This window comes from Serinus canaria, chromosome 23 (genome assembly GCF_022539315.1).
Source record: "Serinus canaria isolate serCan28SL12 chromosome 23, serCan2020, whole genome shotgun sequence".
In the NCBI taxonomy this organism is placed as follows: domain Eukaryota; kingdom Metazoa; phylum Chordata; class Aves; order Passeriformes; family Fringillidae; genus Serinus; species Serinus canaria.
Window position 1 is genome coordinate 3,875,784 of NC_066336.1, and position 27,832 is coordinate 3,903,615.

General features: G+C 61.5%; 1 protein-coding gene across 4 annotated transcripts; it reads left to right on the top strand.

The window, feature by feature from the left end:
• Positions 1-111: 111 nt before the first annotated feature.
• On the top strand, positions 112-27,014 carry DLGAP3 (DLG associated protein 3). Of its 4 annotated transcripts, none has more exons than XM_030232378.2 (12): positions 112-183; positions 15,423-15,505; positions 18,105-19,185; positions 20,102-20,304; positions 20,765-20,879; positions 20,979-21,213; positions 21,726-22,066; positions 22,175-22,260; positions 23,566-23,990; positions 24,232-24,323; positions 24,527-24,670; positions 25,020-27,014. In XM_030232378.2, the coding sequence occupies exons 3-12, from the start codon at positions 18,160-18,162 to the stop codon at positions 25,236-25,238; spliced, it is 2,886 nt and encodes a 961-aa protein (XP_030088238.1). In that variant the 5' UTR covers positions 112-183; positions 15,423-15,505; positions 18,105-18,159; the 3' UTR covers positions 25,239-27,014. The 4 variants fall into 4 exon arrangements, with proteins under 4 accessions (XP_030088238.1, XP_030088237.1, XP_030088241.1 ...); XM_030232377.2 differs by lacking the exon at positions 112-183 and adding an exon at positions 5,045-5,187; XM_030232381.2 differs by lacking the exon at positions 112-183 and adding an exon at positions 5,046-5,187 and having other exon boundaries at positions 20,813-20,879.
• Positions 27,015-27,832: the final 818 nt, after the last annotated feature.

The window sequence follows — 27,832 nt, forward strand, 5'->3', positions numbered from 1 at the left end:
GGCCGCCGCCACTCGCATGCTGCCGCCCGCCGCGCTCCCACGCGCGGGGCGCCGGCCCGGGCCGAGCCGGGACCAGCCGAGCCCAACCGAGCCGGACCGGGAGCAGCCGGGCCGGGGCCGGCCGCGCCGGGCCGTCGGGGAACCGCCCGGGAGCCGCCGGAGGATGTAGGAGGCGGGAGCGGGGTAAGAGCGGCGGGGGCGGCCCCGGTGCCGGGGGTAGCGAGGTGCCCAGCGCAGAGCGGGGGTCGGTCCCCGGGGTCCGCGGTGCCCAGCGGGGGGGGTGCGGGGAAGCGGTCCCGGGGGTCCGCGGTGCTCAGTGCGGAGGGGGGCTCTCACCAACGAGGCACCGGAGCCGTGCGGAACCGGCCCCGCGGGAACGGGACGTGTCACCTGCGGAACCATCCAGCCTTGCCGAGCGGGTGTCCGGGGGTGAACCGGGGAGGTGGTGGAGGAGGGAGCCCGGGGATGGCCGGGGGTGTCTCAGCTGTACCATGGCGCTCAGCTCCGCCAGGATTCCCCGGTGGGTGGGGGTGATGGGGTGCCATCGGGCATCCCCATCTCTGGCTCCCCGAGGCACTGGGGAGAGAGGCACAGCCCTCAGCCCCTCCAGCCTCCCCTGGATGGCGACGCCAGCCATCCTGCGTTCTCCCGCTGCAGAGGGCTCGGGGCAGGCCCAGGACCCCTCCCCACCCAATGGGCTCCCCCTCCCCATCCTGCCGGGGTGGACAGCGAGGACCGTGCCCGGCCGGGTGCTGAGCGGTGCCCATCACCGTGCATCCAGGCGCCATGGTCCCAGCCAGCCTGGCAGGCAAGCAGAGCTTCGGCGGCCCCTGTCTGGGTGCTCCCTCTTGCTACTGCCTTCCTTCCTCCAGACTGTTGGGGTTTCTTGGAGGAGTCGGTCTGGTCTCTCCATCCTGTGCCAAACCTGCAGAGCAAGTTGGTGCTGGGACCGCTGGTGTCTCTTCATCCTGTGACATCCAGCCCCACATGTCACCTCCCTCACAGGGTCCAGGGCTGCGCTGTCCACAGCCGATCCCTGCCTGTCCCCGGGCCAGGAAGAGGGGACAGAGCCTGGCTGGTGGGTGTTGGTTATCCCCGTGGGAATCCAGGCTGGGAGCAGGCAGCCTTCCTTGGTGAAAATGGGAGCAGGATCCGGTCAGCAGTGCAGATTCTCCTTTAGGAAATGGATGTAATTTTTGGTCTTTCTGTTTCTCACCCCTGTTCCCCTGAATGCGTCCATGGCTCCCAGCCCTTGAGGACTCTGTCTGTGCAGGGATGGAGCAGGGGAAGGCCACTGGGAGATGGGCATGGCTGCAAGGAGCATGTCAGCCCTTTCAAGCATTATTACAGCGTCGGCAGGGCTGGGAATGCAAAAATAGCCATCAAAGTGACCGTGAAGCATCCGAGCCTGGAGGGGCCCCTTTTGGCTGTGGTGGTGGTGGGAGCACTGACGTGGGGAGCTGTTGGTGTGAGCCAACTTTGGGGCTGCCCTGGGTGTTGTTACCCCACTGAGCCAGGGCACCAGGACCAGCTCCAGCCATCCCTGCTCTGGGGAAAAGGGTGACAAAACCGTGGTGTCCCCCTCCGAGCCTGGGTGAGATGGTGCTGAGCTTTGGTGCCCAAATCTTCCTCCTGAGTGCCAAGACTTGTGCTACATGGGCTTGGAGGAGCAGCCCCCAGCCCCCTCAGTCCTCCTGCTGGGCCTGGCTCCCAGCAGCTTGGGCAAGGCACAGGATGAGTGGAGGGTGTTGGGAAGCCCAGGCTGGGGGTGTCTGGGGGGGGCCCTTCCTTCAGCCTCCCCATCAGTAGCTCAGAGGCAGAGCAGTGCCAGGACCTGTGGGATGCAGAGCCTGTGTGGGTGGCTGATGGCTGTGCTGGTGTGGATCTCCCCAGCTCTGCCCACCCTCAAGGGCAGGATCAGGCCCTGTGCTGGGGTCTCATGCCCAGGTGGAGCTGCTGCGGGGAGGGGGGGCTGGGGCTCCAGATCCAGGTTTTGCAGACGCTCACATCTCTCCAGCAAGCTGAGCCGAAACCCTGGATCCCACCCAGCCAGAAACTTGGATCTGGAGCCAAAGGTGACTCTTGGCCCTTATTGCCAACACGGGCGAAGCTAAAATCTGGATCTGAGCAGAAACCGGAAGAGTCTGGATCCAGCACAGGGGCTGAACGTGTGGCTTGTGCTCCTTCTGGCCATCAAATTGGATTTCCTGAAATAGCCTGTTGAAGACCAGAGCCCAGCAGGGACCGAATGACAGGTCACCAGGGGTGTGGAAGCCCCATCACGATCCTGGCTGCCTGCTTCAAGACGTTGGCAGCCAGCAATAATAGTAATATACGGTGCCATTGCCGGGCGAGCGCAGCGCTGGAGAGCTAAGAATAGCAGGCGAGACGTGCCAGCAGAGGGGGACTCTGGGGCGGGCGGGGGCCGGGGCTTCGGCTGGACGTGCCCCGGGGGACACCCCGGCCATGGGGTGGCAGCTCCTTCCAGCAGGAGGACATGCCTGTGATGCAGGTGGCACAGGGCATGGCAGGTGCTGCTGAGGGCAAGGGGAGGGGGATGCCTGGTGCTGCAAGCCTGGGTAGTGCCCCTTCAGCCTGGCCTCTGGGCTTTGCCATCCCCAGGAACCAAGAGTAAAGCCTGCTCTGATGAAGTGGCCTTCAGATCTTGGCCATCTCAATGGCCCTGTCATGCCTGGTCCCTCTATGAACAGCAGCACGGGGGGCCACCTGGAAAGCCATGGGCAGGGCAGACAGCTCAGCACTCCACATCACCTCCTCCAAACCAGGCAGGATTGAGCCCCCTCTGCTCACCCTGTCCTGCCCAGCAGTTCATTCCCAAGGCTGCACAGTGTCACTGGCAGGGGACAGAGAGGGCCTGGCCACCACAGGTCCAAAAGCTGAGCTCTCTGTCAGCTGCCACAGCACGTGGCAGTGGAGCAAGTGCCCATCAGATTAAGGAGAATTAATTTGTACCTTCCCCATTTCTGCAGGGCCAGGGGTGCTGCAACACCCCGTGTTCCCCTCCCACAAGCAACTGTGCTCCTGCAGTGTCTGTGTCAGTGCCTCTGCAACCTGCCCTCAATCTTAATTAGATTTTCCTTGTAGCCCCCCAGCTCACTCCTCCCCAAATGCTGGAGCAGGAAGAAGCCATGACATGGTTTCTAATCAGCTTTTGAATTCAGATTCTTCTTGGCTGGTTTTGGAGACTCCCCTCAGCCTTTGTCTGGTGCTGCCCGAGCAGGGTCTGCTGTGTGGCTCCCCTTGAAGCCAGCACCCCTGGGAGCAAGTGGCTCAGCAGCTGGGACACCCTTGGAAACACACTCATGTTTGGTGAAAGCAACTTGAGGAACACCCCCAGCAGGGGCCAAACCCATCAGAGAGACAGCCTGCCCGCTGCCCCCAGCTCCAGCGGGCACTGTGGCTCTGCCCAGCCCTGGGCACCACTGCTGTGCTTTCCTGGGTTCATTCTGCACCTCTCCCTGGTGTCTGTGCAGCTGGTGTGGGAGCTGGGCACTGTGCCCCACGGCCAGTCCCAGTGTGGCTCCACTGCAGCCAGTGCTGTGCCAGGTTTGGCTCTGCCTCCAGCACCCAGACCTTGTCAGCAGCGAGTTGTGGCTCTGAGCAAAGCCAGGGGATGCAAACAGTTCCCAGGGCTGCCATGCCCCAATTAATAGCCTGTGAATCACGGTGCTGTTGGAAGAGCAGATGTTTGTGGCGTGGTTGCCAGAGCTCAGTGTTTCACCAGGAGTCTGCTTGGCCTTAAATTGGCAGCTCTGGGCAGTGGGTGGTGGTGGGGCCTTGCTGCCTGCCTGGGCCTCTCCTGCAGGAGGATCAGGAGATGTTTGGGCTGGGAATCAGCTGAAGTTTCTGGTGGGCAGAGGGAAGGGGGAGAACAGCCTGTCTGTGGACATGTGGGGGTGCTGCTTTGGAGTGAGAGGACTACAAAAGCTGAAGGTATTGAGTCCTGTTGTGACAGGACCTGCTGATTTCCCATTCTTGGGGAACCTCTCATCTTCCCAAAGGGATGCAGGTGCTGTGGTGGCACAGTGGATGCTGGGGCACTTGTTTAGGAATGATGAATGGTTGGTACTAGGGAAACACTGTATGCCTTGGAAGTGGCTGTCCCTGCTGTGCTTGGTGTCCCCAGACGTGGGGTTGGGGTGAGACCCTGTGGTAGTTGATACACCCAGCTTGGTGCCATCTGTGCAGCTGAGCTGAGGGATGGCCCCAGCTTTCATGTTTTGTGTCATGACACCCATCTGCCTCAGGCTCCCCTGGGCCCTCTCTGGGTGGGGGCACAGCCGGGACAGCCCCATGGTAGGGGAACAACATGGTTCCCCTGCAGCAGGTGTGTGTGGGGAGTGAGGGCAGCGCTCAGGTGCCTGTGGGGTGCACTGGAGTGTGTGGGGTGGGGCACGTGGGACGCTGTGAGTGGGAGCAGCCAGGTGCACGTGGCCATGTGCAGTGATACAGAGCTGCTGAGTGTCCATCTGTGTGTGCAGGCTCCTGTCCACCCATCCATCCATCAGTGTGTGCAGTTGTGTGTCCATCTGTGTGTGCAGGGTCCTGTCCATCTATCAGTGTGTGGGGATGTGTGTCCATCAGTGTGTGGGGCTGTTTGTCCATCTGTGTGTGCAGAGTCCTGTCCATCCATCAGTGTGTGGGGCTGCGTGTCCGTCTGGCCGTGCAGGGCCGAGTGTCTGTCCATCCATCAGCCTGCAGGGCTGTGTGTCCATCTGGCCGTGCTGGGTGTCTGTCCATCCGTCGGCCTGCAGGGCTGTGTGTCCGTCTGGGCGTGCAGGGTTGTGTGTGGGCGTGCGGCGCTGCCGGCGTGGGCAGCCCCTTCCCGGGGGTGCGTGTCGGTGCGCGGGGGTGGCCGAGCGCGCCGGGGAGCGCGCGTGGGTGTGTCCCCAGCGCGCGGGGGCGACGGCTCCGCCACCGCCTCTCGCCGGCTGCGAGGTGCCGGTGCCGGTGTCGGCACCCGGAGCGTGGCCGCCGCCACCGCCGCGCTGCCGTGGGTGGCCGTGACCCGGGGACGCCTCCGGCCTCGCTGCGCGGCCTGGCCGCGGCATGGGCAGGCCGCGGGGAATTTGCAGGATCAGAGGGAATCCAGCCGCCGTGCCGCGGCCATCCTCCGGCTCCTGCCGAGCCCAGGCCGGCAACTTTATGGCTTAGCAGCGGTGGAGGGTGAGTGGGGCGGTGGGTGGGAGGGGAGAGGGCCTGGCTGCGTGCAGGGGGCTCCGTGCCTTGCAGAGCCCCAGTCCTGGGAGAGCCCTGCTTGGTGCCCAGCTGTGCCAGTTCAGCGAGCTCCCCTGGCCCGGGCAGAGCGGGAGCCCCCGGGCAGCCCACAGCCCTAACCCTTTCGTGGCCAAATCCTCCTCCCTGGCAGCCACGTTCTTGCCTCGGTGTGCAGCCTGTGGCTCCCGGCCAGCCCTAGCTCAGACGAGCCTTGGCACAGCCTTGGAGCTTGCCCGACCGGGATGGGGAGATCCCAGCCCCGAGGTCTCTGGTCCCGTTCCCTGCAGAGCTGGGCTGGGGGCTGTGTGTGCTGCAGGGGGTGTGTGCTGGGGTTGGGGGCTGTGTGTGCTGCAGGGAGTGTGTGCTGGGGCTGGGGGCTGGGAGCCGTGAGCATTGGGGGAGGGGAAGTGCTGAGTGGGGGCTGTTCAGTTGGGGTGTGGGGAGCAGGGCAGGGCTGCCCCTCTGTGTATGCAAGGGACAGGGTCCCCTCTGTGTGTCTGTGTGTCTGTGTGTCTGTGTGTCGGTCCGTGGATGGAGCTGGGGAGCCCCAGCTCTGCCTGCCAGACGGCCCCGCTGCCGGGGAGCGGCACAGCCGGTGCTGACATCTGTGCTTCGAGCCCTGCCTGTCTTCACTTGGCTCCTTGGCACAGTCACAGTGGCAGTTGGGTCCCTCTGTACCTCTCCGTGGATTCCCCCATCACCCTGCCTCTCCATGACACAAACCTGTATCTCTGCTGTGCTTTCTTGGAGGGGAAACTGAGGCAGGAGGGAGGGAAACAGCAGAGCCCTCTCCCGATCCTGTCATCCTGAGGCTTGATCCCACGCCTCACCCTGGCTTGTTTTTCCTGCCAAGTGATGCCAAGAGCCGGGGGGGAGTGAGGGCGTCCTGGGACACAGCTCCCGGCTGGGTCTGCCTGGGGCCCTGGAGCCGCCCAGCTCCTCTTGCCGCTGTCTGGCACAGCCCTGGCCTGGGGCTGCCACAGGGGCTGCTGGCGGGGCCACCAGGGGCACGTGTTGTTGGGCCCTGTGGTGACACTGGTGGTAGTGGCCATGGTGGCAGCGATCCTAATGGTGGCTGTGGTGGCCGTGGTGACTGTGGTGGCCGTGATGGCCGTGGTGGCTGTAGTGGCTGTGGCAGTGGTGCTCGGGGTGGGAGTTTATCGTGGTGGGAGTTTCTAGTAGAGGCCATGGTGGCGGTGGTGCCACGGCAATGGCAGTTGTGGCCATAGTGACAGCGGTGGCCGTGCTGGTGGCGGTGGTGGCGCTGGCCATGGTGGCGCTGGCGGCGGGAGCTGTCCGCGGTGCTGATCCCCGGGCCCACGCTGCGAGTCCGAACGGCAGCACGAACAGGCGGCGGTCCCGACCCTCGCACCCCCGGGGGTGCCCACGGGCACCCTGAGGCTCGGGGTCACCCCCTTCCCTTCCCTAGGGACGTCCCGCCCTGCCCCTGACCTTTGATGTGCGGCCGCTCCAGACAGGGCTGCTGGGACGGGAACCACGCAGGGCTGTGTGCCCGTCACCCCAGCGCTGTGCCCGTCACCCACACCCTGCCCGGAAGGCTGGGCACAGCCTCCCCTCCACGGGCGCTTCTGATCCTCCCGCCGGGCAGGTCGGACAGGGACGGGCGGTTGTGGATCGGGCTAGAGAGCGGGACAGGGCAGGGCAGGGCGTCTGGGGACATGGGTCACCAAGGCTCCATCACTCCCTGCTGGGTTTGGGACAGCCAGGGAGGGGCTGCTGGCCCTGCTCGGTTCTCCCAGGCTGGCACAGGTTGGCTGATGAGGAGTGCCTGGGGCAGCGCTGCTGGTTGGTGACACTGGGCTCACCTCGGCCCCCCAGAACCGTGTCCCCAACTGCAGTGCCGGTGTCACTGCTCCCAGAACAAAATGTCAACCCATGCAAATGAGACTGCGGGAGCGGCTGATTGAAGGGCCCTGCCCCGCCCCGGAGTTGCAATCAAATATGCAAATGGCTCCCGAGGAGGCTAGTGAAGGCTATTAATAGCGGGGATGAGGCTGGGAGAAAGCGTGGTGCTCCTGAGGGAATGAGCCTGGGGATGAGCTGGTTCTGTTTGTCCCTCTGCCCGGTGTGTCCCTCTGCAATGCCTGGGCAGGTGACAGGTAGTCCCTGCAGGGAGCCCGTGGGCACCATGGATTGCTTTGGCCACCATACCCTTTGAAGGGCAAGTGCTGCCCGTGTGCCCACTGCCCAGTGTCCACAGAGGGAAAATCACAGCTGCTGAAACCCCTGGGCTGAGATTTCAGCCCTGAGGAGTCCAACCAGGAGGGATGAGGTGCCCAGTGGGACCTGGGCTCTGCTGGGGGGGTTCCTGTGGCTCAGCCTGGGCAGGGAGCTCAGCCTGGGGCAGCTGTCACCATGCTGGGGGAGGGAGGGAGGAAGGGGCTCCCTCCTACCCCCCACCCTTCACCCCGTGCTTCCACACCCCCTCCCTCACCTGGTTTCCCTTTGTTGCCATTGAGGCAGATGATGTCCTTCTCCTGCCAGCTCCAGTATGAGCACAAGGCACTGGTGGGAACCACATTGTTCCCAGTGTCCCCAGCCAGCTCAGGGGTCTTGGTGTGCTTGGCCTCTGCAGCAGCCCCTCCACCCCATCTCTTGCGTTTTGGGCTCCAGGAACCATTTGACCTTTTTATAGAAAATTGCGGAAGTCAGGCTGGAGTCAACAGTAACTAATTATTTAAAATCTGAAACTGGAATAATTAGCCCAATTAACAGTCTCAGGTGACATCTGATTCCATCTGATAACGGCTCGAGGAAGAGGGAAAGTAATTAACCTGTCAGCATGACATTTGTAGGTCAGCACTGGTTCCTCATGATGTCGGGGTGGGCACAGGGGTATTTTGGGGGGGGTCCCATCTCTCTTGCTGCAGGGGGTCTGTGCAGGGAGGGGGCTGTGGGTGGGCCCAGGTGGTGCCTGGGGGAGATGGGCTGGGAGGACAGACAGGGTGCTGTTATTTGAGGCCAGGGTGCTGGGCAGGGGCTGAGTGTCCCCCAGAAATGCCAGAGCCACTGGTGAGGCAGCACCTGTGGGCCTTTAAGGTTGCTGTGGAAACGGGGCTGCTCGTTACCAGGAGGAGCCTCCTGCTTTCCAGGCAGGGCCCCCATCCATGCAGGAGGGGATCCCCGCCCTAGGCACCTGGGACTGCACAAACCCCCCAGTGTCTGTGAGGGACATGGTGAGGGCATGGCTGTACACGTGCAGGAGGGTGGCTTTGGGTGGCATGGACCCCTCAGCCCAGCTTGCCCTTGGCATGGCTGGTAGTACCAGGTAGGGCTGGGCATGCCTGGACACACCTGGACACAGCTGGACCCACATGGACACAAATGGACACATGGACACACGTCCATCCTGACCTGCCTGTGCAGCCCAGCTGTGCCCCCATGCCCCTTGGGAGCCCTGTCCTCACACCTCAGCTGGCACATGGACCCAGCCTGGCATTGGGGCTGTGCTGGCTGCCCCCTGGCAAGGCACGGGGCCCACGGGGAGCAGAGTGTGCCAAGGCACAGCCCCCGGCCACAGCCCGGTGCCGCGCTCAGCTCTTGGAGTTTTAATGAGGTAAATTGTATAAAAAGCTCCGTTTGCCCTAAATGCCCATCCCTGCGTGAAGCTGCTGCAGCACAGCCTGGGCACACCCCTGGAGCTGGGCAGGGGGCTACGGGGCTGGGCACACGCTCCCGGCCTGGGCACGTGGCAGCAGCAGCAGGAGGAGGAGGACGAAGGCGGTTTAGCACATTTGCAATCATTTCCCTCCTCCCCCCCAAGTTTACAGCTTAGCTCAGCGGCTTATCAGCCTCCAATCTCATTAAATCAGGCAAATTGTAGCATCTGATATTTTATGGAGATTAAGGTGTGCGCCCAGACTCTATAATTATCGGCAAAGATGTATTTACAATACCTTGTTGCTAGTAAACAAAAAATAACTTCAGATCAAAGCTCTCTTACAGGGGAATAAATCTGCCCATCGAGCCCTGCTGTGGAGCACGGCAGGGAGACACCCGGGGTGGGTGGGCATCATGGGGGGACACGGGGGGGGGGGGCCTTCCGGGGATGTCCCCGGTCCCACGTGGCCGCTGCGAGTCCCCTGCGCTGGATCCACCCCCAGGGTCTCCCTTGCTGGTGTCTCCCATGAGAGCCTGGTTGCACCCACCCCTTCGGCCACGGCTCCAGCGGGGATTTCCACCGCAGGGACCTCCCTGCCGAGACAAGCCCGGGATTTATCGGCACATGTGCGTTGCCCCTGGATTCCTCACGGCGGTGGCAGCGCTGCGGATTACCGATGTGGTGACGCTGGTTTATTGCTGCCTGAAGTGGATTTATCCGTGTGGCAGGGCCCGGGCTCGCTGCTGGTGTAAATCACCACGGCACGGCTGGCAGGAGCCTCGGGGCTGTGGCTGAATCCTTGGCATTCCAGCCTCCCTGGGGGTTTCGTGGCCGGGCTCCCCACGGGACCATCCACTCCACACCACAGATCAGCTGCCCCTTCTCCATCTCACTCTGGTGCCCACTGAAACGAGAATAAAATGGTGATAATGCTGCAGACGTCCTCTGGAAAGGGCTCTGAGGCAGATGAAAAGCCTCACTTAAGAGTGAGGCCATTATTATTAATAACTTGGAGCGAGGCTGTAAATTCAGCCGACACAGCTATTATGGGAAATGAACCTGCTCCCTTGCTGGATCACAGGTGTGGGATGGGGATGGGCACAGGAGAGCAGGGCTGGATGGCCCCATGGCTGCTGCTGAGTCCTGTCCACAGCTGGGGCAGCGTGGCCAGAGGGGGCACAACCACTTGACTCCATCTAGGATCTCTGGGATGATTTATTGGCTTTTTCCTGGGGCACAGGTCTCCTGCCAGCAGGAAAGGAGGTGGCTGAGCTTTGCAACAAGGCTGAGACCTGGCCCAAGCTCAGTTCAGGGGTGATGTAGGGTGTGAGGAGTGTGGGCAGAGCTGGGTGCTGGGAGAGGCCAGGGTGGTGCAGCTGGCCTGAGGCTGGGCTGGGCAGGACCCTCCATGGCCATCCTGGGCTGACTGTGCCCATCTGAGGAGCATCCAGGGCAGCATCACACCTTGGCAAAGGTTGCATTAAAACAAAAATAACTCAGTGCTATTCAGTGCCCAGTGCCTGCAGCCAGGTCAGAAAAAGGCAAAACTGCTGTGGCTCTCATTCCATCGGGATGACTTCACCTCCAGCACTGCCACCCCTGAGCAGGGCAGCCCCAGGGCTGGTGGGGGTCCAGGGTGGCAGAGCTCGGCATGCAGGGGGTGTGGAGTGCCATGAGATGGCACATGGGTGTCACGGGGGTGCAGAGCACGGCCATGGGCTCGTGGTGCTGCCTGTACCCAGCTCGGGAGCTTCTGCGGGGGAACGAGCTTTGATATAAATATCTTTTTGCTCAGCACACGACCTACTTTCCAGACAATGCCATTAGCCTCCCGACTCCCTCATTCATCTTCTGCCGTCCTCCCCCAGCCCGCCCTGCGCTGGCACCCACACCAGCATGGCACACAAGCCATGGAGGGGTGAGCCAGGATGGGCACCTGGCTCGGTGGCACCCTGGGGACCCTGTGCTGGCCTTAGGGACATCCGGCAGCCCCATTGTCACAGCTGTTGCTGCCTGTCCTCTTCCCCTGCTCTGTCTTGGTAGAGGGTGGCTGGGTCCCCTTGGGGGTTTCTCCACCCCATCCCACAGGATACTCAGATCTGTCTTGTCCCTCTGCCTCCAGCCCCCATTCTCTGCAAAGTCCATGGCCTGGGTGGCAAATGGCCCCATCCAGGGACATCCTCAGCCAGGCACAGCCTCGCTGGGTGCATCCTGGACAGGGCAGACACATGGACACATTGGCTCAGGGCTGGCCCAGGGGCTGTGTGTGGGGTCAGGACCCCTCCTGAGCACCCCCAGAGCTGGGGCTGGGCTCCCACACACGTGGTTCATCTGAGGATGATCCTGCAGGAGCTCCATGTGCTGGCAGAGGCTGTGCTGTGCCGTTGGCAGCGGTGAGTGGCTGGTGGGATTAGGGGCAGCTTGGGCAGAGGGTGCCCAGTCCCACTGCCATGACAATGCCCAGCCCCTCTGGTTCGTGGGGATGGCTCTGACAGCAGTTTTCCCCCAGGAGCTGGAAGCATCTCTCCAGGCCCACCACCTGCACACCTCCGTGCACTCCTGGGATGAGCCCCCGCTCCTCCCCTGCAGCTAAAATTAAATATTCAATTTGTATTACTGGTAAATCCTGCAAATCTCTTTTATCTCTAAGTTGTTGTAGCAGGAATATCGGTGGTGTAATCTCCATGGGGGCTCATCCCACTGCCCTTCACAGCTCCCTGGCTTGGACCATGCTCCCTTTTCCCCACATTTCTCTCTGGGATGCTTCTGGGTGGCGGAGCAGGTTTCCAGTGCCAGCAGCAGAGCTCCCCATGGCACCTATTCTGAGGGTGCTGCTTGCTTTGGGCACAAGGGTGTGCATGGTCCCCAAACTATGATGGAGGTGCTCTTCGCCCAGGTGATCTAGGTGGTCCCACCAGAGCATCCCCCACGCCTACTGTGTCCTCACTCAGCAGCCGTGCCCCCCCTCCCCGTGCTCTGTCCCCGCACTAAGAGCATTGTGCAGAATTATGTATTTAAATATTTAGGTTTTCATCAGCTTTGCAAATTAAGCCCATCCATTAAAGCGGCAGTTTGGGTCCTCTGCTGGCAAGCTGGGCTGAGCCATGCCTCGGGCTCGCTGTGCTCATCCCAGCCCTGGCCCCAGGGGATGCAGCCTGGGAATGGGACGTGATGGCCCCGGAGCATCTCTGCCGGCACAGGGACCAGGGCTTTGCTTCCTCCCCGTTCCTGGAAACTCCGGCCCCTGCGGGCCCCTGGGAAGGGGAGGTGCCTTGAAGGGAACCGGTTGGGATTGGTGTTATTTGGGTTGGAGCAGAGAGTGCCTCGTGCCTGGGAAAGCAGGATGAGGAGCAACGCTGGTGACAGGTGAGAGCCCTGGCTCAGCCGAGCACCTGGCAGGAGCAGAGCAGGGATGGCAGTGCCAGCCTGCTGGGGGCTCAGTAGGAGTGAAGTTGGGCAGGGAAGGGGCAGCCTGCCCAGGGGCTTGGAGGAAATGGGCAGGAGATGGCCAGAGCTGTCACTGCTGCCACGCTCAGAGCTAAGGCTGTGCTGCCCCCAGCTCGCCAAAGAGGCTTTGGAGTGATCCCTGGCTTAAGTCATTACACAGCATGGCTGGGGAGTAAGTGGCTCTTTAAGCCTTAGAATTGTGGCCTGGCTGGTGGCTCCATGTAGGTAGGAGGGAGAAATGGGGGTGATAGGGAAATGGGGTTCATCCAACACCGCTGCCAGCTGGAGCCCCTGGCACAGCAGCAGGGCCTGAGGGGGCTGCCATGGCCCCCAGTGCCTCTGGCACAAGCAGATTTAACACCTGTGAGCTGCTGGAACCCACCTGGGGTACCACTGGTGCCTGGAGTACCCATGGGAGTGTGGGCAGAGCACCCAGGGCAGGCACAGCACGGGGGATGCCCCTGCTTGTCCCTTCTATTCCCTGCAGGTGAACAGCAGGCTGTGGTCTCTCCCTGGTGTCACCTGCATGTCCCCCTTTCCCACCAAGCCCTGGAGGCACCACAGGAGTGTGCTGGCTGCTGCTGGCCCCAGGCAGTGTGGGCAGATGTCGAGTGTGTCCATGGGAGGGGAGCTGTCTGTGGGTATCACTGGTGATGGGTGCTCATCCGTGCGCCTCAGTGCCCACAATCCCTGTGCCAGCTGGCAGGGGCTGGGGTCCCTGGAGCCCTGCCTGGCCTGGGGGTCCCTCCACGGGGGTCTCCCAGCTCAGCTGGCTCCACTCCTGATGCTCTGGCTGTGAGGTCCCACCTCTGGCAGTTGATGTCCTGTGTGCCATGTCCTGGCTCCTGTGGGCAGGATGAGCATTGCTGCAGGTTTGAGGGGTCTGGACGTGCCTGTGCCATGGGGCTGCTGGCTTCTCACCCCTGCCAGCCCTTCCTCTGCATGCTGCCATGGCCCATTCTCTGTGCCACCTCCTTCCTTCTCAGCCAGCTTCCTGTCATCTTGATTGTGTTCATCTTCCTGGCATCAGGCCCAGGTGTTCCCCATCCTAAAGGGCTTTTGAAGATGTGGCTCTTCCACCAAGATCTGGTTTGGGCTTTGCAGGGATGGAATTCCAGACTCCTTTCTCCGCTGGCTTTGCCTTGGCAGCTCCAGGATGCTCCAGCTCCTTTGCACACCCAGCACAGCAGCACAGCTCTTGTCCCCAGAGAATGAGGTCTGGGGCCAGGGTGGGTGGTCCTGTGCTGTGTGTGCAGTGCAGGGAGGGGGTTCCTGCACCCCCGAGGTGGCAGCAGCCAGAGTCACTGGTGGTATGGTGGGAAGTCCCAGCGCTGGTGGCCGTGCTGGGATCCCTGGCAGCTGGGCACCTCGTGGCCGTATTTCCTGGCTCTGCTCCAGGAGTAATTGCTCAGATGGGGACGTGGGGCAGCTCCCATCCCTCTCCCGGCATGGTAATGAGTGAAGAAGACTCAAAGACAAATGGCTCATTAAGAAGCAGTGCTGCATTGCAGGATTTTTCATCCCACCAACCGCTGCATCAGCAGAGGCAGCACCTCTCGCGCTCGCTCTCCCAGCCCTGGAGAAGGAGCTGTCAGGCAGCTGGGGCTGGTGCCAAAATTAATCATGTGCTTAATAACGTGCCCAGCCCATCGAACGGCCTCTCCTCAGCCTCCCAGCTCTGGAGCAGGGCAGCCGTGCTGGACTGGAGCCCTGGGGCACTGTGGATTTGGGGTTGGTGCCTGGGAAGTGCCCATGCTTGGGGAGAAGGGATGTGTCAGGGCAGGGCTGAGCCAGGGGAGATGCCCCCAGCCTCGAGGTGCCAGAGCCCCTCAGTTATGTTGGGATGTCAGGATCCTCCAGATTTTTTGGGGTGCTAGATCCCCCCAGCCCTATCGGGGTCCCAGCCAGCTGTGCTGGCTTCTGTGGCCTTCCTAGTGGCCTCAGTAAACATTTCCTGCTCCACTCATATTTGCAAATCCTCAGCTTGTGTTCATCTTTCATGACTTTTAACAAATCTTGCCTCATCCCTTTTTTCCAGCGGTGCCTGGTTGGATCCTGCCCCTCACAGCCCTCTGCAGGCAGTGCCTGCCTGCAGCTGCTCTGCTTTCTTTTATTAGCAGTAATTGGTTTTGATTTCCTGATTGCAGCCAGTGTATTTTCTGTGATCTTTGCATCCTGCTCACACTGTTTTCCTCTTTCCCTTCTCCTCTTTCCCTTCTCCTTTTTCCCCTTCCCCCTTTTCTCTTGCCTTTTCCTCTCTTTTTTTTTCTCCCTTTCCTTTCCTATTCCCTTTCCCTTTCCCTTTCTTCACCTTTCCCCTTTCTCTTCTAAATTAGGTGATCTCTTACTAAGCTCCTCTTTTTTTCCTCCAGACTGAGTAAATTTTACTAATTCAGCCTCATAAAATAACAGAGCAATTACTAATAAAATAAAATGTTTGCTTTCCACAATCCTTCTCACTTACAACGAGCAGGGAAAGAGTAAATAGATTAAAAGCACGGTGGAAATGACCTGGCTGTATTCCATATTTATTTTCTTCCGACAACCGTAGATCAAATTTGTTCAGCCCCCTAAGTGGGAAAACCACTTTATTTTATTTTTTTCCCCGGCTCCAGCTCGCTCACGCTGCGTGTTTGTTCTCTCCTGCTTTCATCCCGAGCCATAAAGGTCCCCAGCAGGACCCAAGCTGGCAGAACCTCCATTAATTTGCAGAGCAGAACGGGCCGAGCTCGCACCTCTCCTGGGCTGGAAGGTGGATAAAAAAGTCCCTTTGGTGACGCTGGAAAGGCTGGGTGGCGGGAGGAGGCTTTGTGGAGCGAGCGGCCGGAGCCGGAGCAAATGAAAGTCGATGGCGAGGGGGCCGCTGGGCCGGCTCTGGCACCCGCTGGCAGGAGATTGTATAACAGGATGGGACTGGGATGGTTTTGGGGCTAAACTGGGTGAAACACGTGGCCGTGGCCGTGCGGAGCTGTCCCTGTTGCTGTGCTGGTGTGGGGCGGCCTCAGGGGAGGATGGAAGGCTGGGCTGGTAAAAAATACACAGGGAGGTGGCTCAGGCTGGTTTTGAGGGGGAATACCCTTGCTCTGGTTTCATCCCTGTCCTGTTCCTCCCCCAGAGCCTGCTGCCCCAGGGATTCCCAGCGTGGAGGAGTTGCTGCTGGTGAGACCATGAGGACAGCATCCCCCTGAGCGCCGGGCGGTGAGTGTCACCAGCAGGCATCACTGGGACCCCAGCATGGGCTGCCCATGGTGGGGCTGCTGGGGAAGGCAGGGAGCCAGGACCCCCTGAGAGCAGGGCCATCAACCCCAGCTCTTGGGGTTAGACCTGGAAGTGTTGGAAAACCCAGTCTTGCCCTGTGTGAGGGCGGTTGCCAGACCCAGACATTGTGGTAGGGTTTGTTGTCCTCTCACATCCCCACTGGTGTTCCTGGAGCTGGAGGAAGGATGAGAGGATCCTGGGTGCTGTGGGGTCCCAGGGAAGCTCAGGCTCCTGGTGGGTCTGCCCTGAATCCCTACAGCCCTGGGCCTCAGCATGGTGCAGCCTCCAAGGCAGGGATCTCATGGGGCAGCTGCTGGGAAGTGGAGCTGCCTCTGCCAAGTGCTCCCATGGGAAATTAAGCAGGAGGCTGAGTTTCAGGATGGCTTGGAGCACCAGGGACTATGAGCTCCTCTCCACCCTGTGCTGACCCTCGAAATGGGGAGAGACATCGGAGGGAGGTGGTGATGGGGAGCCACTGGTGGGAGTTTCTCCAGGCGCTGGAAGCAATAAAGGCGAGGAGTGAGTTATTTGTAATGGTAATTATGCTCTTCCAGTTTATCCTAGCACATAATTGTGTGGGCGGTAGGTTCCCACTGGTGGTAATTACCCTGGTGTTAAATGGCACAAAATTCAGCTGGGCTGGGTTTTTCCCCCTTGACTTAAATCTGTGCCTTGGTGGCACAAATCCCTCCATCCCAAGGGCTGCTCAGTGCATTGGCCATTGGAGGGACACAGCTCCAGCTCTCGGCCATCTGCCCATGAGCCACACTCTGGCCAGCCTGCCCAGACTGGGAGAGGGGAGAGGAGTGGGCTCTCTCATCATGGCACGAGGCCATTCCTGCTGGCACATGGGATGGGGACCCTGCACTGTGCCACCTGTTCTGAGCCCCACAGGGTCTCTCCCGATCCTTTCTCCATCCCGAGGTTGCCCTCAGGGAGCCTGGCTGGTCCCTGGGTAGGGCATAGACGCCTGTGTCGCCTTGGTGAGCTGGGACACGGATCCTCCACCACGGCATGTCCCCACCCGCTGCCGGCGCTCCGCAGGTGCGGGGGAGCTGCGGCGCTGCCTCGCCTGCGGTTCCAGCTTTGTTGAATTCCTGCACCTGCCGAGCACAAAAGCCCGGCGGGCTCATGCTGACAGGCTCCGCAGATATTTTGACTTCTTCTTGCCGCCGCGGCAGCAATATTTGGATCAGCTGAGAGCTTCCCTCCCTGAGCAGGAGATGATAGCTCAGCCCGCGGAGGCAGAGCTGGGCTGGGAGCCTGTTTGTCTGTCTGTCCTTCCATCCTGCTGCTCGATCCCAGGCCAGGGAGGCAGCTCCATCCCACGCTGCTGCTCCCGCACCTCGAAGCAGCTGTCTTGGGAGGGGAGAGGATTCATCTGTACCAGCTGCACCTTCCGTTCAGCAATCAGGGAGCCTTGTTAGAGCAGGAGCAGGATCTGAGGATGGGGAGCAGTGCAGGATGGAGCCATCCAGCCTTGAAGAATCTGGGAAGGAAGTGGTGGTGGCTTAGGGCAGAGGTGTTCCCAGGCCCTCTCTGCTGCTCAGGGCTAAAACGCCATCGCTGCCCACCCCCACACCCCTTGGGGACCCCCAGCTGCTCTCTCCTCCAAGGCTGCTTGGGGGCAAAACCCCCTCCCACCAGCCCTGGCCCTCCCAGTGTCCCTTGTTTCCAGTCTCCATGGTCAATCCCCATGTGCCACAGGGAGCGTCCCATGGTCACCTTTCCCTGCAGCCAGTCTGGGAGATGTGCTGCCTGCAGCACCCTGCCCGAATGTGACAACAAGAGCATTAACGATGCCTGTTAATTAGCCGAGATACTCTGGAGAACAAGTAATTTCCTCATTTACAGTCCAACCAAAGACAGATCCTTTGAGGGACTGCAAGGCACACAAACCTCCATGGGTGCAGGCGGCTCAGCCTTGGCTGGCACAGGCTCAGCCTTTCTCAACACCGTCCATCCTCCTGCTTTGCCCTGGCGCTGTCCCTCACACAGCACAGCCACCTCTGCTCCTGGCTCCCCATCCAGAGGGCTTGCAAGGCAGGAGAGCCCTGGATCGTGGGTCTCCATGTGGGGCTGGATGGAGACATCAGAGCGCGGCCCCCCCGCGTCCCGCGGCAGCTCATTAGCGGCGCTGTGAATCACAACGGCTGAAAAACTCAGCCAGAGCCACTTTCTAATGGAGAAACACTTCATAATATTTGGTGTTGGAGAAGAAAACAAGGATCTGCTGATGACAGCATGTCCTCCCTCGCCGTCTGCAGGCCCTGCTGCCTGCATTGCCGCTGGCAGCACCTTCTCCTTCCCATGCCCCCTCCGAGCACCTGAGCCGGGGGTAACCCCAGGTGCCTGGCTCAGGCACTGTGCTCCTGTCTCCACATGGAAAGCCAGGATTCTGGCTCTTCACGGGGCTGAATCTTACCCTGGAAGCTTTCCAGCCTTCTCAGCTGGTTCCTGTGAGGTAGCCCCCAATGTTTTGCTGGTTGGGGGAAGTGCAGAGGAGATCCTGACACTGTTCTTGTCCCTGTCCCCACAGATGAGCCCGCAGGGGCATCCCGGCAAGATGCCGAGGCTATGGGGTGGGTGCTGAAATGATGAAGGGCTACCATGGGGAGCCTAGCCAGACACAGCCCTCCTCCGGCCACCGCTGCCGCTGCATCCCTGAGAACTGCGAGCATCCCGCCGACTACATCCTGCACGGCCCCGAGGGCCAGCCGTCCTACCTGCCCAGTCCCAGCGAGCCGTGTTCCCTGGAGCATCCCTACTGTCCGGCGCGGAGCCCCGGTGCGGGCAGCGAGTGCCCGGGCGGGCCCCTGAGCGAGCCGCCCTCCACCAGCGCCAGCAGCACCTTCCCGAGGATGCACCACACGCAGCAGCCCTACGACTCCTGTGACGAATGCATGGCGACCGCCCACCCTGCCAGCAAGATCAACCGCCTGCCCCCCACGCTGCTGGACCAGTTCGAGAAGCAGCTGCCGCTGCACCACGACGGCTTCCACACGCTGCAGTACCCCCGGGCTGGCGGCGCCGAGCCCCGCAGCGAGAGCCCCAGCCGCATCCGCCACCTCGTCCACTCCGTCCAGAAGCTCTTTGCCAAGTCCCACTCCCTGGAGGCGCCGGCCAAGCGGGACTACAACGGCGCCAAGATGGACGGCCGCGGGGACGGCTACCACCACCACCACCACCACCACCATCACCACCACCACCACCAGTCCCGCCACGGCAAGCGCAGCAAGAGCAAGGACCGTAAGGTGGACTCCCGGCACCGGTCCAAGATGTTGGGCTGGTGGAGCTCCGACGACAACCTGGACAGCGACAGCAGCTACATGGTGTCCGGCCGGCACGCCGCCGACCAGGGCACCCAGTACTGCGTGGACGCTCCCGAAAGTGCCTTCAGAGACTTGACCTTGAAGAGTCTAAAGGGCGGCGGGGAAGGAAAATGCCTGGCCTGTGCCGGCATGTCCATGTCTCTGGACGGCCAGACGCTCAAGAGGAGTGCCTGGCACACCATGACCGTCAGCCAGGCCCGTGAAGCCTATCCCAGCGCCGGCGGCACCGAGAAGACCTTGATGCTTCAGGAAGCAAAGGCCAAAGACCGAGCATACCAGTACCTGCAGGTGAGGGACTGGCCAGGGTGAGGGGATTGGGGCTGACTGTTGGGCGAGCCAGGGCTGGGACTCTCCATCCAGCAGCCTGGGATGCTGTGGGGATGCTCCAGCTCTGCTCCGTGTCCCCAGCGCCTGTGCCCCAGTCCCATGGTCCTGTGCTGGTCCCCGATGTTCCCTTGAAGCCCATCTACTGCCTCCTGCCCTGTGCTGCATTTGGGGTCAGACCAGCTCTGTCAGCTCAGGGCCACCAGCAGCCCCTGTGCCTGCTCCCTTCTCACTGCTTTTATCCTGCCTGTGTGTGTGGCTGGGTGCCACTGCCTGCCTCATCACCGGGCTCCCTTCTAGGTCACCCCCCTTCCAATTAAAAGCTAATTAACTCTTCTCTCCCTTTCCTGGGGGAAGGAGACAGGGAGCAGCAATGCTGTGCTGGCCGGGGGTGGGGGTGGCCGGAGCCTGTCTCTGCTGGCAGCGGGGGCATTGGGGCAGGGTGCCAGCCCCATCACCCTGGCTGGGGGCCCCAGAAGACACTGTCCCCCTGCCACTGTCCTGTAAGGACCCCGTGGTGCTGGCGTCAGCAGCACGTGGTGGCACTGGTGCCCGATACATCAGGCGGGTGTTGCGCTGGCATGGGTGGGATTTGGCCCAGACGCTCCTGCCAGAGGGGCCGTGAGGTGGGAGCTGCTGCGCCGCCCTGCGTTGTGGGAATGGGGAGCTGTGCCTGTTAGGAGGGATCTGCTCTGCTGGATTTTGGGGCTTTCCAAAAGGGTCAGAGCCCCCAGGGTCTGTCCCTGCAGCTCTGGTGTGCTTGGGGAGGACAGGAGAGCTGGGCACACATTCTGGATTTGGGCTAGCATGTGGCCTGGTTCTGCATCCCACCTGTGGGACCCTGGCCACCACGTCCTCCCATGCTTGCCTCCTGCTCCAGGTGCCGCAGGACGAGTGGAGTGGGTACCCGGCGGGCAAGGACGGGGAGATCCCGTGCCGGCGGATGCGCAGCGGCAGCTACATCAAGGCCATGGGGGACGAGGACAGCGCCGACTCGGACATCAGCTCCAAAGTGCTGCCCAGGGCGGCCACGCGGCGAGACAGCTACCGCCGCTCCTCCAGCGCCGACCAGGCCAGGACCAAGTAAGGGCTGCTGCCTCCCAGCCCTGTCCCAGCTCTGCAGGCAGCAGTGGGGCCATGGGCCAGGGCTCCCTGGGAGGACAAGTGGCATGTCCCTGCTCATGGCATTGTCCCCACTCACAGCACCGTCCCTGCTCACAGCACTGTCCCCGCTCACAGCCGCAGTTCCCAGCGCAGCAGCACCCAGCCCTGTCCCTGCTCTGTGTCAGGGCACTGGGGGGGACATGGCTGTGCTGGGCTTTTGGGGGGGACCCGCTGCTGCAGCCACGTGTAGACCATGGGGAGAAAGAAGAGGGATGTTCAAAAGGGGGAGGAGTAATATGTGCTCCAGTCCCAGTAGGTGACAGGTTTGGGGACAGCAGCAGTGGCCAGCGGGAGGATCTCTGCAGCTGCGTTTCCCAATGCTCTGCTGGAATGTGTTGCTTTTGGTGCCATCCCTTCTATTCCCACTGTCTCTCATTAGGTTTGCAAGTAGGCACTATTCTGATTCATATATCTGTAACTGTCCCAGCTGCTGCACGCCACCGCGAATGCTCCCGCGGGGACAGAGCTACGGGCGTTCCTTCACCACCGGCCAGGTACGTTCTGTGGCTCAGGTTCCATGGGGTAGGCTGGGGCAGGGATGTCTCTCTGAGCATCCCCTGCCCTGGCTCAGCCTCACCCACCGCTCTCCCCAGATCAACGAAGAGCTCAACCACCAGTTTGAGGCCGTCTGCGAGTCTGTGTTTGGCGAGGTGGAGTCGCAGGCCGTGGAGGCACTGGACCTGCCCGGCTGCTTCCGCATGCGGAGCCACAGCTACCTGAGGGCCATCCAGGCAGGCTGCTCCCAGGATGATGACTGTCTCTCACTCTTCTCCATGTCGGCCCCTCCTGGGCCGCCCATCACCAGCAGCATCCTGAAGCCCAGCACTTGTGAGTCCTGGGGGGTGGCGAGGGCTTGGCTGCGTGAGGGAACCCTGCATCTCCCTGCTTGCTCACCCGGGCACCTGCCAAGGGCTGCTGCTGCCCTCCTCCTGGCCCTTGACTCCTGTAGTGCCCCGGACAGGGTGGGAGCTTCCTGCTCCAGTCCCAGTCACCCAGTCCCAGTCCTTCCTGTCACCCAGTCCCAGTAAGGGGGGTGCTCTGTGTCCCCAGCACCCATTTGCCATCCCCTCCTTCTGTCCCCATCTCTGCCCTTTGCTGGGTGCTGCAGCAATGTGGCCAGTGAGGGTCTGGGGTGTTTTCCAATCCCAAAACCTGGTCAAACAGCCCCTCTGAACTCTGGCCTATATCTAACCCAGTTTAGGGGCAAACCGTGAGGGGCCATGATCCCCCTATTGTGGGAGGAGATGGGCAGCATTCCCTGGGGTCCCTGTTCGTGGCGGGAAATGAGCAAGTGTCTGTGTTTTCACGTGCCTTTTCATCCTGCGCCTCTCCCACAACAGCCTTCAGTTACAGAAAAGCTCCACCTCCCATCCCTCCAGGAACCAAAGCCAAACCTCTCATCTCCGTCACGGCGCAGAGCAGCACCGAGTCCACCCACGAGAGCTACCTGCCCAGCGAGGTCGCCCGCAGCCCTGCCTGGTCCAAAGATGCCGCGGCCCGCTGCAACTCGGCCGAGAGCCTGGAGAGCTCGAAGGTGACGGCCGTGGCCCTCGACCTGCCCCCGGTCCAGCCCCGTGCCGCTCCCAAGCCCTCCACGCTCATCATCAAGGCCATCCCAGGCCGGGAGGAGCTGCGGAGTTTGGCTCGCCAGCGGAAGTGGCGTCCCTCCATCGGCGTGCAGGTGGGCTCCACTCCTCCCTGCGGGCTGCCCGAGTGGTGTGGGTTGTGCTGAGTCACCACGCTGCGTTTTGGGGCTGCCCTCCAGCACTCTCTCTCTGCCCCTTGGCAGGTTGAGGCCGTCTCTGACTCGGATACGGAGAGCCGGAGCCAGAGGGAGTTCCACTCCATCGGGGTGCAGGTGGAGGAGGACAAAAGGTACCACATGGCTGGACTGGGCTGAGACCTGCCACACTGGGGCATTGGGTTCCCGGGGGCTTCCTGCACACCACTGGTACCCCACAGCATCTTTTACCTCTCCCCTCTGGGTGAAACCTCAGAGCTCAGCACCATCCCCATCCCAGGCTAGCTGCAGGATTTGGCCTTTCCTTTGTCCTCTCTGCTGCCCAAGGAAGGGGCTACCTTATTCCTCCCCTGTGCTGGGTCTCCTCTGCTGGGCTCAGCCCTTAGCTTTGAGCCCACGCCAGGTGCAGATGAACCTTTGGGCATTTCTGTAGCTAACCATGACATTTTGGCTGTGATGGGAATGCCAGGTGTTCCAGAACCTGCATGGCCTGCAGGAGGGGAGCTCTGGCATTGTGCCTGTGCAGCCTGGTGCTCCTCTCCATCCCTGGTCCAGCACTGGTAGCCATGGAAACAGGATGAGAGCAGAGGAGATGAGGGACTGGCAGATCGCAGCTGCTCAGGGTTGTGCCTGTGGCCCTGAATGCTCTGGGATCCACCCTGGCATCCCCAGCCCCATCCTACCTGTGGGTGTCCCTCACCCTGCCCCTGCCAGTGTCATACCTGACAGTGATTTATTAAAAAATATGGATATTGATCTAGTACCAATATCCAACTGTGATGGACAAGAACTCCCTAACAGTTTAAAGTTAGAAAGTGTTTATTGTGGGATAGCTCCCAAATACACACTGCAATTTACGGGTGATTACAGAGCCCTTTTATCTATACAGGTATTGAATACCCAAAATACAAATGCATATTGATAACTTTGGTACATCCCAATCCCTGCTCCATATGGTAATTAGTTCAAATGCCATTAACCATGCATAGTTTATTCCTTGAAATGTGTCAGTGGTCCCTTTCATGGGGAGGGGTCCCAAAATGAGGAAGTAAATGAAGTCTTCCTCGTTCTGACCTTTCTACCTTTTCAATGCAAATCTGACAAATGAACCCTTGGTAGGACTCCTACTCCCCAATTCTATTGGTTTCAGAACAGAGGAGGCCCACAATTGTCTTATGTTCCTAAAAGCTATTTATCAGTTTCTACATTCTTCATTATAAACCCAGCTAACCAAACATTGTGTTGACAAGCAATCAATTATTAGTTAACTACCAACTCCTGACTTCATCAAGGCCCTCCCATTTATTTTAATTACCTCCAATAAAGCTTATCTCTAACTAAAATCTTAGCTCCTCTAAAATCCTTAAAGTTTATGTCTCAGGGGGACAGGACAAACCCTGCTGGCAGCGAGGGTCCCCACGCTGTCCCTCTCTCCGCAGGCGAGCGCGCTTCAAGCGCTCCAACAGCGTGACAGCGGGAGTGCAGGCGGACCTGGAGCTCGAGGGCTTCACCGGCCTGGCCGTGGCCACCGAGGACAAAGCCCTGCAGTTCGGGCGGCCCTTCCAGCGGCACTCCTCGGAGCCCGAGTCGGGCCGGCAGTACGCCGTGTACAAGACGGTGCACACGCAGGGGCAGTGGGCGTACCGCGAGGATTACCAACTGCAGTACGACACGGTGGAGGTGCCCCGGCGGGACGCCTGGATCGAGCGGGGCTCCCGCAGCCTCCCCGACTCCGGCCGCGCCTCCCCGTGCCACCGCGACGGGGAGTGGTTCATCAAACTGCTGCAGGCAGAGGTGGAGAAGATGGAGGGCTGGTGCCAGCAGATGGAGAGGGAGGCGGAGGACTATGACCTGCCCGAGGAGAGTGAGTCTGGCGGGGTGTCACAGCAAAGGGAGGGGCTGGGGATCCTGCAGAGCTAGCGGGGCACAGTCATTGTCCTGCAGTGCTCCCACCTTGGAGCATCTTCTCTGCCAAGGCTAAAGAGGTTGGGTGAGGGCAAGAAACACTGGGAAAGCCTCTGGGGCTAGAGGGATATGAAGGAGAGGAGAGACACGGTGTGTTGGAGGGCTCTGAGCTGCCTGTGACTGTCTGCTCTCCCCCCCAGTCCTGGAGAAGATCCGGAGCGCGGTGGGCAGTGCCCAGCTCCTCATGTCCCAGAAGGTGCAGCAGTTCTACCGTCTCTGCCAGCAGAACATGGTGAGTGTGGGCAGGGCAGCGTGCCAGGGGCCAGCTGTGCTGGGGAGGGGGTGTTTCATACTCTCAGCCAGTGACTATGGACCACCATGGAGGAGAGCTGAACATAGAGCCCCCAGCACAGGGGGCTGGGATGGCCCCATGGCCAGCAGAGCCAACATCCCACTGATGGATGAGGATGGCACTCTGTCCCTCTGTCCCCACAGGACCCCAATGCATTCCCTGTGCCCACCTTCCAAGACCTGGCTGGCTTCTGGGACCTCCTGCAGCTCTCCATTGAGGACGTCAGCATGAAGTTTGGGGAGCTCCAGCAACTCAAGGCCAATGGGTGGAAGATCATGGAGCCCAAGGTGAGGGCAGGGCTCTGCCACTGGTACCTGTCACCTCTTCCTCCCTCCTCATCCCCAAGCACATTGCATGTGCTTGCACCCAAACCACTTCTGGGCTCTCGCTGGTGACTGCTTTTAGCAAACCCTTAAAAAACAGAGCTGGGGAAAAGCAAGGCTGGAGAAAGGCTGTTCTCCCATGACATATCCCAGCCAAGGGCCAGGCAGGGTCCTGGCACTGGATGAATAAAGGAAAGTGCAGCCTTGCCTTGCAACCTGTGGGAGGGTCTGTGGAACCTCTCACCATGGCTTGAGCCCGCTGGGATGGCCATTCCTGGGAGGTCCCAGCCTGAAGCCCCTGTTGTCTGTGCAGGAGGAGAAGAAGGTGCCTCCCCCGATACCAAAGAAGCCGCCGCGCTCCAAGGTGCACCCGGTGAAGGAGCGCTCCCTGGACTCGGTGGACCGGCAGCGGCAGGAGGCCCGCAAGCGGCTCCTGGCAGCCAAGCGAGCCGCCTCCTTCCGCCAGAGCTCGGCCACTGAGAGCGCGGACAGCATCGAGATCTACATCCCCGAGGCGCAGACCCGGCTGTGACCGCAGCCTCCGCTTTTCTACCCGGACTGGACGGCGCGGCCGTAGCTCACTGTGATGGGGGGCCGCGGGGACACCCTGGGGCAGCTCTTGGCCCCACTCACAGCTTCTTTTCTATCTTAGCCCTTTCGTGGATCCGACGGCGGGTGAACGCAAAGCCCGGTTCTGACCCGTCCCCTTGACACCCCCCCCCCCGCCCGCCCGCATGCCCCTGCCAGCCTCTCCTGGGGTCCGGGGCTCTCCCTCCCTCTGCCCTCCCTGGGGCTGTGTCCCAGCTTTCTGTCCCCTTCCCACTCCCCAGCCCTTCTGCACACCTGCCCCTGCATCCCAACCCAAAGAGAGGTGACCTTCAGCACTCGGCCCCGCCGGGCTGGAGGGGAGGGGGCTGCAGGCAGGCCCCCCCGCCTCTCTGTACTCAGTGCAATCCCCTGGTGTGTGGCGGGATGGGCCCCCAGCCCCTGCCTGGCCACAGCCCCCCAGCCCTGCCCTGCTGGCACAAGGCTTTGGGACGTGCTGGGGACAAAGGGGTCCCCTCCCTGCTCCCCCCGCCCGCGGCTCAGGTGCCGTGGGGACCCAGGGCTCCCTCCCCTATATACATATATAAATATAACCCAAGGAATAAACCAGAAACTACACGTGACCAGCGCTGTGTCCTGCCTGGTGGGACGGGCCAGAGCAGCAAAGGCCCCCGGTCACGGCGAGCCGCCCCGCTTCCCTCGCACGGAGCATCGCCACGCGCTTCTCCCCTTCCCGCTCAGCCCTCCGTCCCTCAGTCCATCCCTCATCTGTCCGTCCTTCCCTCCTGCCAGCCTGGAGGCCAGGAGCACCTCTGCAATGTGGCACTAGCCAGGGACAGGCAATATCCCCCCGTGCCTTGCTGCAGGTGGGAGATGCTCCCCCGGTGAGCCCACCTGCAGTGACCAGGACCACGCTGGGCTTGGCACCAGTGGGTGGGACCGGAGTGTGGGCATGGCCAGCAACTGTCCCTTGAGTGTGGAGCTAGAGACCCCCTCAGGGGGACACCCCTTCCCCCTGAGCTCCTGGAGCTCTGTGGGATGGGACACTCCAGGACAGGGCTGTCACATACCTGATGCCTCTCAGGGCCAAGGGACACCCTGGGATGTGGCTGTTCCCAGCTCCCCCATCACTGTGCACAGAGCCAGGAACAGGGTGGAGAGCTCCTTCTAGGGCAGAACAGTGTGGTGGGGCAGGAGGCTGCATCTGCCTCATCCCTGTCCTTAACCCTGCTCTCCAAACCTCCTGTCCCCCTCTCAGCGTCCCTTTTGGTGGCAGAGGGGGGAGGACCCCACCCCTGTACGTCACTCTGCTGCTCCAGCAGCCCCACGCAGCATCACCAGCCACCCCCCCCAGGCAGGGCCAGTGGGTGCCAGGGAGCTCCTGAAATCCGGGGCTAAACCTCCTGAAATCTGGGGCCAAACCTCGCCCAGGCCCTCAGGCAGGGCAGTGGGGTCAGAGGCACCTGGGGGACGCCTCGCTGGGGTCCCTCGCTCCTGGGGGTCCGTCGGTGCTAAACACCTCCGTGACAGCAGCACCCACTCAGCCACCCAAAGCCCTTCCCCACCCCACTCCCCCTGCACCCCCAATTTAGGGATGTGCCTGGGAAGGGCCCCCGCCCCGGCCAGCGCCGTGCAGTGACCGTGACACGTGGCTCCCTTTTTATTGTAACGAACCGCCGCAATTAATAAAGATGACTTTGGTTACTCCGGGCCAGCGGCCACTTCCCTGCGGGGACACGGCCGGCACCGGGCTCGCCTTTCACCTGTCTCCCATCCTTTTGTGTCCGTGGGCTGGCGAAGGCATGTGTGTGGTGTGGGAAATTGGTAACTGTGGGGTGGCAAAGGGGTTTTTGAAGGTCTCCTCATGGATCTCCCCATGGAAACCTCCTATGGGTCTTTTCCAGCGGGGTCTCTGCCTCTGAGTCCCTCCCCATGGGTGTCCCCCTGTGGGTGTCTCTCTGTGGATGCCTCCCCGTGCTTCCCCCTGTGACTCCCCACGTGAGTCTCCCCTGTGACATCCCCGTGGGTGTCTCTCTGTGACACTCCTCGTGACTCCTGCATGACTCCGTCTCCCCGTGGCCAAGACACCCTCTGTGATTTGTGCGTGTCTCTCCCTGAATCGTCCCTGGGTCTTTGCTGGGACTCCTCTCTGTGTGTTGTGTCCCCCTGATGGGTGACACCCCATGACTCTCCCCGGGGGTCTCGCCCTGTGGGTGTCTCTCTGTGGCTCCCCCTGTGACACCCCTTGTCCCCTGCATGATTCCCCTCCATATTCCCCCCGTCTATTCCTCCTGTCCCCCCTGATGACTCCCCCTGTGTCCCCCACCATGTCCCCTTGTGTCCCCCATGATTCCCCCCTCAGTGTCCCCCCGTGTCACCCGCCGTGTCCCCGTCGGTGTCCCCCCAGTGCCCCCCCCGTGTCCACCCCTATCCCCCCCGTGTCCCCCATGACTCCCCCCCATTATTCCCCCCAATGATTCCCTCCCGTGTCCCCCCGGTGTCCCCCCCGTGTCCCCTCGGTGTCCCCCCGTGTCCCCGGCCGCTGTCGCTCCTCCAGCGCTGCGGTTCCCGCGCTGTCCG